The sequence below is a fragment of the Saccoglossus kowalevskii genome, chromosome 11 (genome assembly GCF_978046115.1).
Source record: "Saccoglossus kowalevskii chromosome 11, keSacKowa6.1, whole genome shotgun sequence".
Taxonomy (NCBI): Eukaryota; Metazoa; Hemichordata; class Enteropneusta; family Harrimaniidae; genus Saccoglossus; species Saccoglossus kowalevskii.
In genome coordinates, this window is record NC_140651.1 from 36,771,508 (window position 1) to 36,787,893 (window position 16,386).

Consider the following 16,386-nt stretch of genomic DNA (forward strand, 5'->3'; position numbering starts at 1 on the left):
TTATTTGCATCAAGGTCCCATAATGTCTAATGTATATACCAAGTTTGAACAAAATCCATCTGCAAACAGCCGAGCAATGCTTGATTTTGATGATTTTTAGCACAAACATGGCGGCCATTCGGCCATCTTGAATCAGATTGTAAAACAAAATGATGAGCATCAAGGTCCCATAATGTCTAATGTATATACCAAGTTTGAACAAAATCCATCTGTAAACAGCCGAGAAAATGCTTGATTTTGATGATTTTTAGCACAAAATGGCCGCCATTCGGCCATCTTGAATCAGATTGTAAAACAAAATGATGAGCATCAAGGTCCCATAATGTCTAATGTATATACCAAGTTTGAACAAAATCCATCTGTAAACAGCCGAGAAATGCTTGATTTTGATGATTTTTAGAACAAAAATGGCCGCCATTCGGCCATCTTGAATCAGATCAAGAAACAAATTGACGTGCATATGTATAATATCATGTATGATGTATGTGTGAAGTTTGATTGTGATTGGTCCAGGCATTTCTAAGATACAGGTCCGGACGCACGCACGGACACACGGAGGTCAAAACATAAGTCCCCGTTTTCGGACTGCGTTCGAACGGGGACTAATAACAAAACTTGAGTTGGCCATTTGGAATCAGAACTTGAAATAAACACATATCAATATGTTGGCAATTTGGAATCTGATCTGAAAAACTGAATGATGTACTTCACAGTCCATGTACAATGTATGAGTGAAATCTATCTCTGGATCTGGGATGGCAGCAATGCTCTATTTTGATGCATTTGGTCTTGAATTGAATCACCAAACTAATACATGGTGTTTGAACATCATCATCCGTCAACACACGTCATGCCAGACATGTGGCTCTGAAACTATTTATTGAAACAGAATGGCTGCTAAAGACCCTGATAACACATGTCTGTATATAAGCTGCATATATTTACATACATACAATGTTGGCAGTTAGTAGCCACACCTGCATAATTCTTCCCATTGTGCTTAGCTTTTAACACTACTACCGGTATTATCAGATTATTATAGTATTAGTAATCTGTCAACAACCATCGAGTATAGCAGATAATATTTGGTAATCTTTGTCCTAAGTAACTACGGTATTAAAATTGTTAGACGTTTCTGCCATTGGCTCATTATCAATATATCATATTTATCGGCATATTTATTGGCAATGATTTTTGTTCCACAAACAGAATTTGTTGTTACTTAATAGGGCGTCCTGTTTGATATGGGACTCATAGCGTCATATACAATGCATGTAAAATACATTGTTTATTTACATAAAATTCAAACACACGCTGCAAGACGACCACCGCGCTTTAAACAATACTTAGATGAACAATCTGTTTTTTAAACCCATATTGAATTTTAATGGTACAGGTGGTAACTGCTTGTTATCTGAACATTTGATGAAAACATCCAATACAATAATTGTAATAGATATTCTTTTAAAGAAACTAAACAATTTTCATATTACTTTACTGTTGTACCTATAATAAGATGCACCCCCCCCCCCGTCACATGCATGCATACATATACATGCACACAAAATCCAACACACCCAAAAATAAAAGAATCATGGTGGAATAGAAACATACACTTAAAATTATGCTTTGCAAATTCAAGATCTCAGCAGAATATCAACCTCCTTTCAAGTTCAATAGTTGTAATGTACAAGGTTATATGCTATTGCACTTAGTTTTTAAGCAGCAAATATGGCCTTGTTCACGATGTACTTTTTCAATGTCAATACTGAATTCTAATATGTCATAAATTAGCCAACACATAGCTTAGATGCATACAGAATAGCTTACCCTCAATAAAAACAAAATATATGTTCAAAACATTTCTAGAAAAAAAAATTTCCATTTTTTTTATACCGGTAATTATATTAATAATCATGTGCAATAATTATGTGTACAAGTATATGGAATGATATACACATCATTAATCAGAAAGAAGGGTAAGCTTGGTGTTTAGGGCATGTATCAAAGAAGAAGCAAACAAATGATAAACTGTCAAAATAAGTTGGAAATTATAAATGTACTTTTTATGACGACTGTTAAGGAATAAAAAAAATAACCATAAATATGTCTCATGCAATAAGTAAGAAAAGCGTATCATATATTACTTTAAAAATACAATTATAGTTTGCCGATTCCCAGATGACCATTGCCTGCTAACATGCCGGTTCTGTATACTGGAGTTTTCTAGTCCTAAAGCTATGTCCAGACACTATTAACAAAATATACAGTTTTGATATATTAAATTTCTGATAAATTATAGTATATAAAATAATTGGTGACATTTGACCAATGCAAAGTACAGGTGGAATAATTACAGAAAGCTAAAGGTATACAACATTGTCTGTTGTGACAACAATCCTATGTTGCAATTCACATCAAAGCAATGCAAAAAGGAACCTGAATATTTGAATTGAATGATTAAAATACAACTATTTGATATTATAACTGTAAATAGCATGAGTGTTTTTGTCTGCAACATCATTACTACCACTTAGTACTAACATAAAAAAAATGTGAAGTTCATGCCTGCAGTATTGACTTGAAAGTACATGAGCCATGGGAAGTACATGTATCTATGACAAGTCACTATATGTGTATGAACCACGCATACTGTCATTGAGCCAAAGAATGAAAATAACTAAGTTAGAATGGAAATAAATTGGATGGTGTCTAAGAATGTAAAAATCAATTAAACATTGTATAAGCATGTCACAAGCAAAAATACAGTTTTTGGCATTACATGTAATAATGATGCACACCCAATAACATGCACATGTAACAGGAAACAAAATACATAAATGTACTAGAAGACATGATTAGAGAGTGGTGAACTGGACTGATGCACCAATACAGCAGATACATGCATAATGATAGTTATCACAAATGTTAAGTATCAGACCAGAACACAATGAATTTATAATCACCATTAAATAATAATAAAACCATAAATCAAGGACTTTGATCATTGTCCTGTGAATAGTTCTTTACCGCTTTCAGTAGATTCAGGATTCAGTTGTAAAGCATTTGTAGCTAACTGTCCAACAGACAATGGTTCACATGTTTCGGCAGGAGTCTGTGTGCTCATACTATTTGGATGTTTCTCAAGTACTGGCTTAACATTGAGTGTAGATGGGACATCATGCTGTACCAAAGCTTTTCCATCATGTAATGGTGGAGTAGATGCTACATTACCATTAAAGTGTTGATTATTGATGTCTCCACTTGTTTCACTCATAGCTTCTTCTTCTTGTTCTTGGTCATCACCTCGATATACATGATACCTAGATGTAATATTGTCACATAATTAGCTCAAACTATATTTACAATCTTACTGTACATGGTGGTACAATTATTTCCTGGACAAAATCACCAATCAAGTGTAGTCAGCCGTCAACATTGTCGTGGAGATGCAACTCATTCTCCTTACCAGAGTTTCTTGTGGTTAGAGCACCAAAAGTATCTCTGCCAGCACACACCTACATTTTGTGGTGAAACACTTATTCTTGAAGTGTTTTTGTTATTAGAGGGCTCTTGTATTGATTTTTTCTTACTTGAAAACAAATTTTAAAATGTATTATTGATAGCCGATACTGATTTTTTTATAAATGCAAAATAAAAGGGTGAAATAGTTACAATTTACAAAAGAAAATAATTTCATCATTTCGTTATTGTTAATGACACATTTTCCGTCCAAAATTTTATGATCTGACATATCAATTTGATGCTGATGAAGTCATTGAGATTAGATTGAAACCATTGGAGATGGATTTGTAAAAAATTATGATTTAGTGCTTTTACACGAGAATTGGACATTGGGCAGTCATATTGAATCAAATTACAACAAGCCATGCATGGGACAGTCCCTGTTAGTTATCAAATTTAAGATATATAGTTTTGTTTATAGTAATATAGCTGGAATATAACCGTGTCAGGAATATGATTTTTTAACATTAAAATGATTGACATTTGTATCTGATCGTCAAACAAGTACTTGTCCATATTGAGAGATATTGATCTGGAACAGCATTCAAAATCAGCCATTTTGAATACATGTATATATATAACATGATGTATAACGAATATATAAAATTTGAATATAATCAGTCAAAGCATTTAAGAAATATAGCTCTAGAAGACCAATCATTAAAACAATCTGAATCCAATCTGAAAAATAAAATGACGTGCATCAGGAACCTGTTATGTCTAATGTATGTACCAAGGTTTAATGAAATCCATCCATAAATGCCAGCAATGCCATTTTGAATAGAATTGTCAAACCAATATATCTGTTTATCTATGACATGATGTATAATGAATATGTAAAATTTGAACATAATCGGTGAAAGCTAGTCAGATATGAACGAAAACCACATTCATTAAAACAAAATGGCCGCCAGTCTGCCATTTTGAATCTTATCTGAAAAACAAAATTATTTGCATCAAGGTCTCATAATGTCTAATGTATATACCAAGTTTGAACAAAACCCATCTGTAAACAGCCGAGAAATGCTTGATTTTTAGGATTTTTTAGCACAAAAATGGCCGCCATTCGGCCATCTTGAATCAGATCGTAAAACAAAATGATGTGCATCAAGGTCCTATAATGTCTAATGTATATACTAAGTTTGAACAAAATCCATCTGGAAACAGCAGAGAAATGCTTGATTTCAATGATTTTTAGCACAAAAATGGCCGCCATTCGGCCATTTTTAATAGAATCGTCAAACCAATATATGTGTACAATGTATATCTATGACATGATCTATATATAATGAATATTTAAAATTTGAACATAATCAGTCAAAGCACGTCAGAGATATGGCACTAGAACCACATTCATTAAAACAAAACGGCCGCCAGTCAGCCATTTTGAATCTTATCTGAAAAACAAAATGATGTGCATCAAGGTCCTATAATGTCTAATATCCAGGCATTTCTAAGATACAGGTCCGGACGCACGCAGGGAGGTCAAAACATAAGTCCCTGTTTTCGGACTGCGTCCGAATGGGAACTAAAAAATAATGCTGATGTATCTATTGGTGCACTGTCTTTGTACAAAATTTAAACAGAAATGTTCATTGCATTCATGGGAAAGTAGGCATGGGTATCATGAAAAAAAAAAAAATGGCCACGAGTCAGCCATATTAGTTTGAATCACAGAAAAAATATGACATGCAACTATAACCCAATATGTATCACCATACCAGCTTTGATCCAAATCGGCCTAGTCATCTCTGAGAAACAACTCCGGACATGTAAACAAGCAGCCTATCGGCTGAGGTAGCTCCGCTGTTAGCAATGCACATTTCAATTAAAGAACTGAAGACATCAGTAGAAAATGAACAATATGTATAGTATCAAAGCAATCGGACTTACAGTTTTTAACAAGTCGAAAAAATCACTTACTACCAAAAATGACAAAAATATTCAAGAATTGAAGGTATCATCATGAAATGAACAAATCGGAGAAAGGTCTACATGTAGTATCTATATATGTAATATCAAAGCAATTGAACTGTTGGTTTTTAACAAGAAGTCGAAAATATCACTTTTTACCAAAAATGACAAAAATATTCACCAAAATTAGAGAATTGAAGATATCATCACAAAATGAACAAATCTGAGAAAGATCTACATGTAGTATCTATACATGTAATATCAAAGCCATTGGACTTGCGGTTTTTAACAAGAAGTCGAAAATATCACTTTTTACAACAAGCAGCCTGTCGGCTGAGATAGCTCCGCTGTTAGCAATGCACATTTCAATTAAAGAACAGAAGATATCATTAGAAAATGAACAATATGCATAGTATCAATGCAATGGGACTTGCTGTTTTCAACAAGAATTCAAAAATATAATTTTTAACCATAAATGATTGTGGTTTTTAACAAGAAGTCGAAAATATCACTTTTTACCAAAAATGACAAAAATATTCACCAAAATTAGAGAATTGAAGATATGATCATGAAATAAACAAATCTGAGAGAGGCCTACCCAAGGTACATATACACCAAGTATCAAAGCATTCAGGCTTGTAGTTTTCAAGAAGAAGTCGAAAAAGTAAAACATTGACACGAACGACGGACAATCACTCATATGATAAGCTCCGCTCGACAAAGTCGACAGCGGAGCTAAAAAATTACAAAAATATTCACCAAAATTAGAGAATTAAAGATATCATAACGAAATGAACAAATCTGAGAGAGGTCCACATGTAGTACCTATATATGTAGTATCAAAGCAATTGGACTTGCGGTTTTTAACAAGAAGTCGAAAATATCACTTTTTACCAAAAATGACAAAAATATTCACCAAAATTAGAGAATTGTAGATATCATTAGAAATTGAACAAATCTGAGAGAGGTCCACATGTAGTACCTATATATTTAATATCAAAGCAATTGCACTTGTAGTTTTTAACAAGAAGTCGAAAATATCACTTTTTACAACAAGCAGCCTGTCGGCTGAGATAGCTCCGCTGTTAGCAATGCACATTTCAATTAAAGAACAGAAGATATCATTAGAAAATGAACAATATGCATAGTATCAATGCAATGGGACTTGCTGTTTTCAACAAGAATTCAAAAATATAATTTTTAACCATAAATGATTGTGGTTTTTAACAAGAAGTCGAAAATATCACTTTTTACCAAAAATGACTAAATATTCACCAAAATTAGAGAATTGAGGATATCAACATGAAATGAACAAACCTAAGAGAGGTCTACCCAAGGTACATATACACCAAGTATCAAAGCATTCAGGCTTGTAGTTTTTAAGAAGAAGTCGAAAAAGTAAAACATTGACACGGACGACGACGGACAATCACTCATATAATAAGCTCTGCTCGATTAAGTCGACAGCGGAGCTAAAAAATTACAAAAATATTCACCAAAATTAGAGAATTAAAGATATCATAACGAAATGAACAAATCTGAGAGAGGTCCACATGTAGTACCTATATATGTAGTATCAAAGCAATTGGACTTGCGGTTTTTAACAAGAAGTCGAAAATATCACTTTTTACCAAAAATGACAAAAATATTCACCAAAATTAGAGAATTGTAGATATCATTAGAAATTGAACAAATCTGAGAGAGGTCCACATGTAGTACCTATATATTTAATATCAAAGCAATTGCACTTGTAGTTTTTAACAAGAAGTCGAAAATATCACTTTTTACAACAAGCAGCCTGTCGGCTGAGATAGCTCCGCTGTTAGCAATGCACATTTCAATTAAAGAACAGAAGATATCATTAGAAAATGAACAATATGCATAGTATCAATGCAATGGGACTTGCTGTTTTCAACAAGAATTCAAAAATATAATTTTTAACCATAAATGATTGTGGTTTTTAACAAGAAGTCGAAAATATCACTTTTTACCAAAAATGACTAAATATTCACCAAAATTAGAGAATTGAGGATATCAACATGAAATGAACAAACCTAAGAGAGGTCTACCCAAGGTACATATACACCAAGTATCAAAGCATTCAGGCTTGTAGTTTTTAAGAAGAAGTCGAAAAAGTAAAACATTGACACGGACGACGACGGACAATCACTCATATAATAAGCTCTGCTCGATTAAGTCGACAGCGGAGCTAAAAAAGACGATTTAATGCTTTTACAGGGAATTTGAACGTCGGTCAGCCATATTGAATTGAATCACAAAAATCATGTTGGTGCAAATGTATCTCTTGGTGTACTATCTTTGTACAAAATTTAAACAGAACCGTTCATTGCATTCAAGATAAAGTAGCCTGGGTACCATGAAAAACAAGATGGCCGTCAGTCCGCCATATTTGTTTGAATCACGAAAAAAAAATTGGTGCAAAGATTGGGTGCAACAGTCAGCTGAAATTAACATGGCTGACAGTTGTTGATGAGATTGAAATGTGTTTAAGTTTCCATGTTCAGTCATCAGACTTTTTTTTTTTTTGTATTTAATAGTATTTTATTGGCTTGTTCAGTTCAAATACATTTTACATCACTGTAATAAAGATATGCATTACTCCAATAAAGTGAAGTTTTACATTATTTTTAGAACTTACGGTATGTAAGTCACAAATGTGATGATTAGTAATCTACTCTAGAGAAGTTATACAATAATTTGAGGATCTGTACCTCACTGTAGAGAAGCTATTCATGACTGAGATTTTATACATTACTATAAAGAGATAAATGTAATACATTATTGTAAGATCTCGCACAATGTACCCCATTGTAGAGAAGTTATACATTACCTAGGGGATTTACACCATACCACAATTTTTATGTTACAATTTTAAAGAAATTTCCCCATTTTTTGATATGGAAATTGAGCTTATTTTTTCTAATGGCAATATGGAATTCAATATTCTGGATATTTTGTAAGAATCTTTTATACGCCATTAAACTCAGTTTTTGTTTTTTGCATCTTGATATATAGATATAGCATTTAGTCACAAGTATTACAAAATTTAGCAATATAGAAAATTGTTCTTCTCCCAGAATAATTTGCTTTGCATTGGGAATATCAAGAAGCCCTAAAATGTCTTCCCCACAACATATACATACCATATCACAACTCCATAACAAATTCACAATTAGAAAATAAGTGCATTAAAGTCTCTCTTTCTTTGCCACAAAAAGTACATTTCTCAGTTTCGACTCTTGGTGGCATCATTTTGGACAGAATAACATAAGTAGGTAATACATTGTGCAATATCTTAAATTGGAAGGCTCTTATTCTATTATCAATTGTCACTTTATGAGGAAGCTGGTACAATGGATCCCAACAGTCAATATGTTCATTGAATAGAAGAGTGTAACACATTTCAGACCTGGGAGGAATATAATAAAATTCTACAAAGCATTTGGTTACATTTCTGGTGTTATAGTCTTTAATTCCCCTTAATACTGCTCCAACTCTGAAGAAAATTTCCCTATCTGGAATTTTAAAATTAGCAATATTGTTTGCAGTAATAGAATTTTTCCATACTCGTGGGACGGCATTAATAAGACCAAACCAATGCATAATAAGACGACTGTGCAACTCCCATTGCCCTCGCATCCTCCCATGCCAGAATATTGCCATTTTCCTTGAATAGTTGCCCCACATACATGATTCCGGCTCTAATAAATTCTTTAAAGATCAAGGACTTACCAGCCAATAATATATGTTGATTGTTCCAAATTACTTGTTCTAACAATAATTTGTCATTATCTTTGGCCAACTGATTAGCTTCTGACCACACTTGTAGCATACTTTTAAAGAAGCCAGAGAATTTAACTGACAATTTTTGAACCTTAAAATTACTTTACAGGAGAACTTCTATTCCACCTACTTTTCCTACTTCACTTTCCAACACTGTCTTCCAGGGATGTTTAATACTCGTATCACAAAACCTCCGGATCCAATTAATACGCTGTGCCTTATAAATTGCTCCGATGTCAGGCATGGTTAACCCTCCTTTATCCACAGCACCTATCATCGTTTGCCGAGCAATTTTGTCCGGCCCACTCCAAAGAAATTTGAAAATTAATTTAATTACATCCCTGAAACTATGTGTCGGAAAATCTATCATGTTCATTACATATTGAATTCTTGAAATAGCCATACTCTTAATAATTTGAATCTTGCCATATATAGTTAAATCTCTAGATTTCCAGAAATTTAGACTAATTCTGAGTTTTTCCAACGGTTCTGCCAAATTCAGATCAAGTGCCTTATTTTTATTATAGGACACATAAATGCCTACAATTTTAATTGGACTTTCTGGCCACTTGACTCTCAGTGGTTTTTCTTTACACTCTTTATTTTTGCTAACCACATTGCTTCACTTTTGTTAATATTAATTTGAGGCCGGATACACTCTCAAATTTCTCTAACAACTTGAAAACATTCTCCCCAGATTTTACATCTTGAATAAAACATGTGAGGTCATCTGCAAATGTCACATTTTTAATTTCTTCATTTTGTATCTCTATACCTCTGATGCTTTTATTGGATGTAAGATTTATTAAGAAAATTTCCAGGGCAAGAACAAACAGTAATGGGGAGAAACAATCTCCCTGTTTGACTCCTCTGGCAAGCTTGAAGTACCTAGTGGTTGTACCCTTATTCATAACGCAACTTTGGCAGTTGTTGTATAATGCTTTTATCCAGCTTATGAAATTCTGACCAAAATTGAACTTGTTTAATACCTTGAATAAGTAAGACCACTCCAATGAATCAAAGGCTTTTTCTAGATCTATTGTTATTAAAATGCCAGGTATATTCATTTCGTCTGTATAGTTCATCACCCCTTCAATTAGTCTTATTACGTCTCCAATAAACCTATTCTTAACGAATGCAGATTGTGTTTCATGGATCAGATCAGGAAGAACAGCTTCCATTCTCTTTGAAAGACATTTTGTTACAATTTTATAGTCCACATTCAAGAGCGTTACAGGTCTCCAATTACGAATGTATCTTTTGTCTTTACCTTTTTTCTCGATTAGGGAGATAACCGCTTTGCCTCTGTGATGGTGAAAATTCTCCCTTCTCAAACGCAGCGTTAAACGAATCTATCATATAAGGCTTTAAGATTGGCCAGAATTGTTTATACAATTCGCACGTTATCTCATCATTACCAGGGGTTTCATTAACCTGCATAGATTTTATCACCCTTTCAGCTTCCTCCTCAGTTATTGGCCCATCACACATTTTTGATTTGTTTTCATCCATCTTGGGAATTTCAGGATTATTAAAAAACATTTTCATTCCTGATAATATTTTCTTTATTCTTTTCTAGTTTACTGGAGTATAAGTTCATGTAGAACTGTTTTATCTCTTTGTTTATTTCATCTTGCTCACTTATCCCTACACCATCTTCCCTAATAATTCTATTTATCAGACTTCAATTGTTACTGTATTTCTCCATTTGAAGAAAATATTTTGTGTTTTTCTCTCCAAATTTTATCCAGTTACACTTAGATCTAATCATTAATCCTTCAATTTTCTGTTCAAATTCTTCCTCCAATTTTTCTTTAACTCTGTCTCTCTGTGTAATTAGTTCCTCAGTTGGTCATTGCTCATCATTTTTTCTATTTCTGTTAATTCCTTTTTTAATTGTAACACTTTTTGTTTTCGTTCAGCAGCTCGAATTTTACCAAATCTCATTGATTCTTGTTTAATTTTAAATTTTATCAAATCCCACTTCATCCCAGGATCCTGAATATCTATTCCTTCCTGTACCCAATCAATCAATTTGTCCTCAATCAAATCCAAATACTTATCTCTCAAGAAACTATTGTTTAGTTTCCAGTAAGATGGCCCACGGCCACTTTCCATGACATTTCAAGAGTAACTGCTGAATGGTCAGTTAAAAAGCATGGTATAATATCTGTTGCCTTAGTATTTGATTGTAGGCTATCACTAATTATGAAATAGTCTAATCTACTTTGCACTACTTCAGGGTGGAAGCACCTCCAAGTATAATCTTTTTTTGTCTTTATTTCTCACCCTCCATATATCAACTAAGCCAAATGACAAATTATTTCTTTTACTAGTTTTTCTGCATTTTTCCAGGGTGTTAGATTTCCCCCTTTACGATCATTTTCCAGATCCATAATCCATAATCTTTTAGTTTGCTAAATATCTCCTTCAAAAATAACATATGATTTACTTCATCGTTTGTTGCATACGAGTTCACAATTACAAACTGTTTCTGAGCGATGTTAACATCTGTGATTAGAAATCTCCCCTTAGGATTGTTTGTTACTTTATTAATGTTGAAATTCACACTCCTAAACACGGTGAGGACTCCCCTGCTATTGTTGGACCCATGCGAAAAAATCATATGTCCCTTTAGCTGAGATGCCCAATATTTAGCAGTTTTATCAGTACTGTGAGTTTCCAGTAACATGATTATGTTTCGATTTTTTTTTAAGCCATTTAAACATTTTTTTCCGCTTTTTATATTGTCCAAGACCTCTGACATTAAGACTTACAAACTTTATATTGGAGCCCATAACGCGCCTGATTTTTCTGTCATTATGAACACAGTGACAACCACAAGGGACCACAAGTTTTCAACTCATTTTTTAACAATAAAACACTTAACTAAAAACAGAGTAAACCTCCCTGAAACAAAACTCAAACAATAATTACTTCACTGTGGTCTTCGCGGAGGGTTATTTTTTGACTGTGATGTTTCTCCTCGTGGTGACCCATTTTGAGAACTGTCCTTCCCGGATTTCTATGCCTTATTTCCCTTCTTCTTATCTTGTCTCAGTGCCATAATTTTACAAGCATGTTCCTAGTACGTTCATGTAGTAGTACACAACTTTCTATGAAATTTCAGTGTCGGATCCTGTTAAATTTTGTGTGACATTGGAAGCCGAACCAATGTAGACTCTCACTCAAACTTCATGACTTCTGACCTTCCGCAGACTTTTTAACTAGAGTTGTCTGTTTAATTAACACCGTTTTCAAAGATATAACTGTATCTAACCAAACACTAGTTATTAAAATACAATTGTTTCTTACCTAACACCAGTTGCTAAGATACAATTATCTCTTATCTAACACCAGTTGCTAAGATACAATTGTTTCTTACCTAACACCAGTTGCTTCATCAATATATTCCTCTTCTTCATCTTCATCATCACTGTCTGTTTCTGGAGCTACAAACTGCACTTCAAGTATTATCTCACCAGTCTGCAATAAACGCAGAGCAATTAAACATACATTTAAACAACAATATAGCATTACTATTTTACCTGATTTACTAGAATTTGTTTTATTGATATGGACACACTCTTAGTGCTATCTCAACAAAATGTTATGATTAAAAAACCATCAAAGAGTGTACTTAGATTAATCAGATTATCAATTTAATGCATTCCATCACGACTTGAAGTATCTACCACCCATTCACATCCCCCCCCCCCCAACTTGTGGGGCCTTCTTATTGTTGGGGTCATGTTCAGCTAAGTGCCCATCCCAAAACACTAAACAATTTAGGTGTTTAGTCATAAAACCTGGTCTTTGAATTTTGTCCAGATAAGCAAACCATAGTAACATTGCATAAACTATATTTCAACAATGATGTGTTAACTACCGTGAATGATGCTGAATACTTCATTCCATATTCAATTTAACCTTTCAAAAAGTTAAAAATAACATGCCAATCAATTCTAACCAATGGAACTTCAACATTGATAATTCTCTTCCGCATTGCATTATGAGAGGAGAATGCTCTGGGAAACGTGCATATTTTTTGTGATTGTTTTTGTTTTTCAATGTAAAAGTGTTGAGGAAATCAATGACAGACAAATTCTAATTTTATTTTCTCCAAAGAGACGTACTAATCTGGAATCATAATGATGTGAAGGTATGTGTATGTGTGTGTGTGTGTGTGTGTGTGTGCTTGGCTAAGTGCCCCCCCCCCCCAATGATTACCAGAGCCGAGTACTCTAGGTGCTAAGTCTGGTGAGTACATTATGGAGGTTTCAAGTTTTAATGTAATCAGTCTCGAAGTGAAGATGTGCAATTAGCACAACAAATTGGCAATACAATTAACCACATATTACACTATTCTAATTACAAAGTTTATAACATTTGAACTGTACTTGTATCAAAGTACACAAGCAAAAATAATATACGAATGATGAGAGAAATTACCTGTCTAGATAATATACGAATGATGAGAGAAATTACCTGTCTAGATAATATATCAACAGCTTCAGCATGTTTAGCTTGTCTAAGATCAATTCCATTAACTGAAAGTATTGCATCACCAATATAAAGACCATTACATCTATCAGCTGGCTGACCTTCATGAATTTCAGATATAAGAATAGGTACACCATGTTCTTTGCCTCCCTATATAAGTGTAAGCAATGCATCAACACATATACACAACAACGCACATGCAAGTACCATGCTTATTTATTAGGTGATGACTTCTCTTTGATGTATGTGTGCAGCTCCCTTCCACCCTCTCTCCTCCCTTCCACCCTCTCTCCTCCCTTCACATTCCTCTCTTTCAAGCTTTATTGATACACAAATGACAACATTTTATATGAAGTTGTACAGCAATTTGATCAAGTATTGAAAATCAAGAAAATTTAATAAAATGATAGAATCGCAGAAGAACAATTCATGATATGTGATAGTAAATCAGACATGCATCTCTTCATATTGTAACAGTGATACAGTATGAAAAGTGAATGCCAGGAAGGTAAAAATAAATATATTTGTATATACTACTTACTGTTATTGACATGCCTAGCCCTTCCTCAGGCTCTTTAACAAGATGTACAGTCCTTAATTCACCAATGCCTCGGTTTAATCTGGCAATTGCTTCCTGTAAAAACAACTCATTATAAATACAAAAACTATTGCACATTCATAATGAACACAAAAGATGATACAAGTCACCATACAATATTATATTATATTATATTATATTTGTAAAACACCTGAAATGTAATGCTGTGTCAGAGACATTGCACAAATAAATGAGAAAACAATGGCCTGCAGGAATAATGATATGCTTGTGAGATGCACAACATTCGATTGCAACTTTAAAGAAACTTTGTTGCAATTCTAAGCGCTCTTTTGGACTTTCACAAACACACTAAATACAAACTGCACAACATACTGTGCAATAAATAATTTCTACAAGTAGATTGTGTCTGAATGGGGATGAATCAGCCCAGGCATGCTTGAGAAACTATAGATGACATATTTCAATTTTTTTTAAATTTTAAATGTTTAAAAATTTCTGTTATAAGTACTGCATACAGGTACAATGTGAATACTTACATGATTTGGAGGCTGAGGAAGTTTCTTTCTGGAATGGATTCTACCTCTACATGCTCTAATAACTGTTTTATGTCGATGTAAATGAATCTCAGCTTCAAGTTGGTTCCACAGTTTGTCATGTTCTGGACCACGTAAATCTCTACCTAGAAGTTGTATCTGTTGAATTCTTGGCAACAAAATACAATATAAATTAGTACTTTGACATAGTGACAAAACAATCTCCTAAAAATTAACAAGGAAAATAATAACTACCAATAACACATGGCATGACAGCATGGTTCTAACCTGTCCACTAATACGCAGTGGTACTAATCTGTCTACTAATACACAGTGGTACTAACCTGCCTACTGATACACTGCGGTAGTAACCTGCCTACTAATACACTGTGGTAGTAACCTGTCTACTAATACAGTGGTACTAACCTGCCTACTAATACACTGTGGTACTAACCTGCCTACAAATACACTGTGGTAGTAACCTGTGTACTAATACACTGTGGTAGTAACCTGCCTACTAATACACAGTGATACTAACCTGCCTACTAATACACTGTGGTACTAACCTGCCTACTAATACACTGTGGTACTAACCTGCCTACTAATACACTGTGGTAGTAACCTGCCTACTAATACACTGTGGTAGTAACCTGCCTACTAATACACTGTGGTAGTAACCTGCCTACTAATACACTGTGGTAGTAACCTGCCTACTAATATACTGTGGTACTAACCTGCCTACTTATACACTGTGGTAGTAACCTGCCTACTTATACACTGTGGTAGTAACCTGCCTACTAATACACAGTGGTACTAACCTGCCTACTAATACACTGTGGTACTAACCTGCCTACTAATACACTGTGGTACTAACCTGCCTACTAATACACAGTGGTACTAACCTGCCTACTAATACACAGTGGTACTAACCTGCCTACTAATACACTGTGGTACTAACCTGCCTACTAATACACTGTGGTACTAAGCTGCCTACTAATACACTGTGGTAGTAACCTGTGTACTAATACACTGTGGTACTAACCTGCCTACTAATACACTGTGGTAGTAACCTGCCTACTAATACACTGTGGTAGTAACCTGCCTACTAATACACTGTGGTAGTAACCTGCCTACTAATACACTGTGGTAGTAACCTGCCTACTAATACACTGTGGTAGTAACCTGCCTACTAATACACTGTGGTACTAACCTGCCTACTAATACACTGTGGTACTAACCTGCCTACTAATACACTGTGGTAGTAACCAGCCTACTAATACACAGTGGTACTAACCTGTCTACTAATACACTGTGGTACTAACCTGCCTACTAATACACTGTGGTACTAACCTGCCTACTAATACACTGTGGTAGTAACCTGCCTACTAATACACTGTGGTAGTAACCTGCCTACTAATACACTGTGGTACTAAGCTGCCTACTAATACACTGTGGTAGTAACCTGCCTACTAATACACTGTGGTAGTAACCTGCCTACTAATACACTGTGGTAGTAACCTGCCTACTAATACACTGGTAGTAACCTGC

General features: G+C 34.2%; 1 protein-coding gene across 2 annotated transcripts in view; it reads right to left on the minus strand.

Moving 5' to 3' along the window:
* Positions 1-2,040: 2,040 nt before the first annotated feature.
* The window catches only part of LOC100370107 (Golgi-associated PDZ and coiled-coil motif-containing protein-like), a 31,178-nt gene continuing 16,832 nt past the window's right edge, over positions 2,041-16,386 (minus strand). For both annotated transcript variants that reach the window (XM_085505159.1, XM_085505158.1), the window contains 6 exons: positions 14,842-15,007; positions 14,288-14,380; positions 13,732-13,896; positions 12,629-12,729; positions 3,031-3,323; positions 2,041-2,251 (listed from right to left, as the gene is read on the minus strand). In XM_085505159.1, the coding sequence (XP_085361285.1) occupies positions 2,196-2,251; positions 3,031-3,323; positions 12,629-12,729; positions 13,732-13,896; positions 14,288-14,380; positions 14,842-15,007 (874 nt within the window). In that variant the 3' untranslated portion in view covers positions 2,041-2,195. The remainder of the gene's footprint in view (positions 2,252-3,030; positions 3,324-12,628; positions 12,730-13,731; positions 13,897-14,287; positions 14,381-14,841; positions 15,008-16,386) is intronic.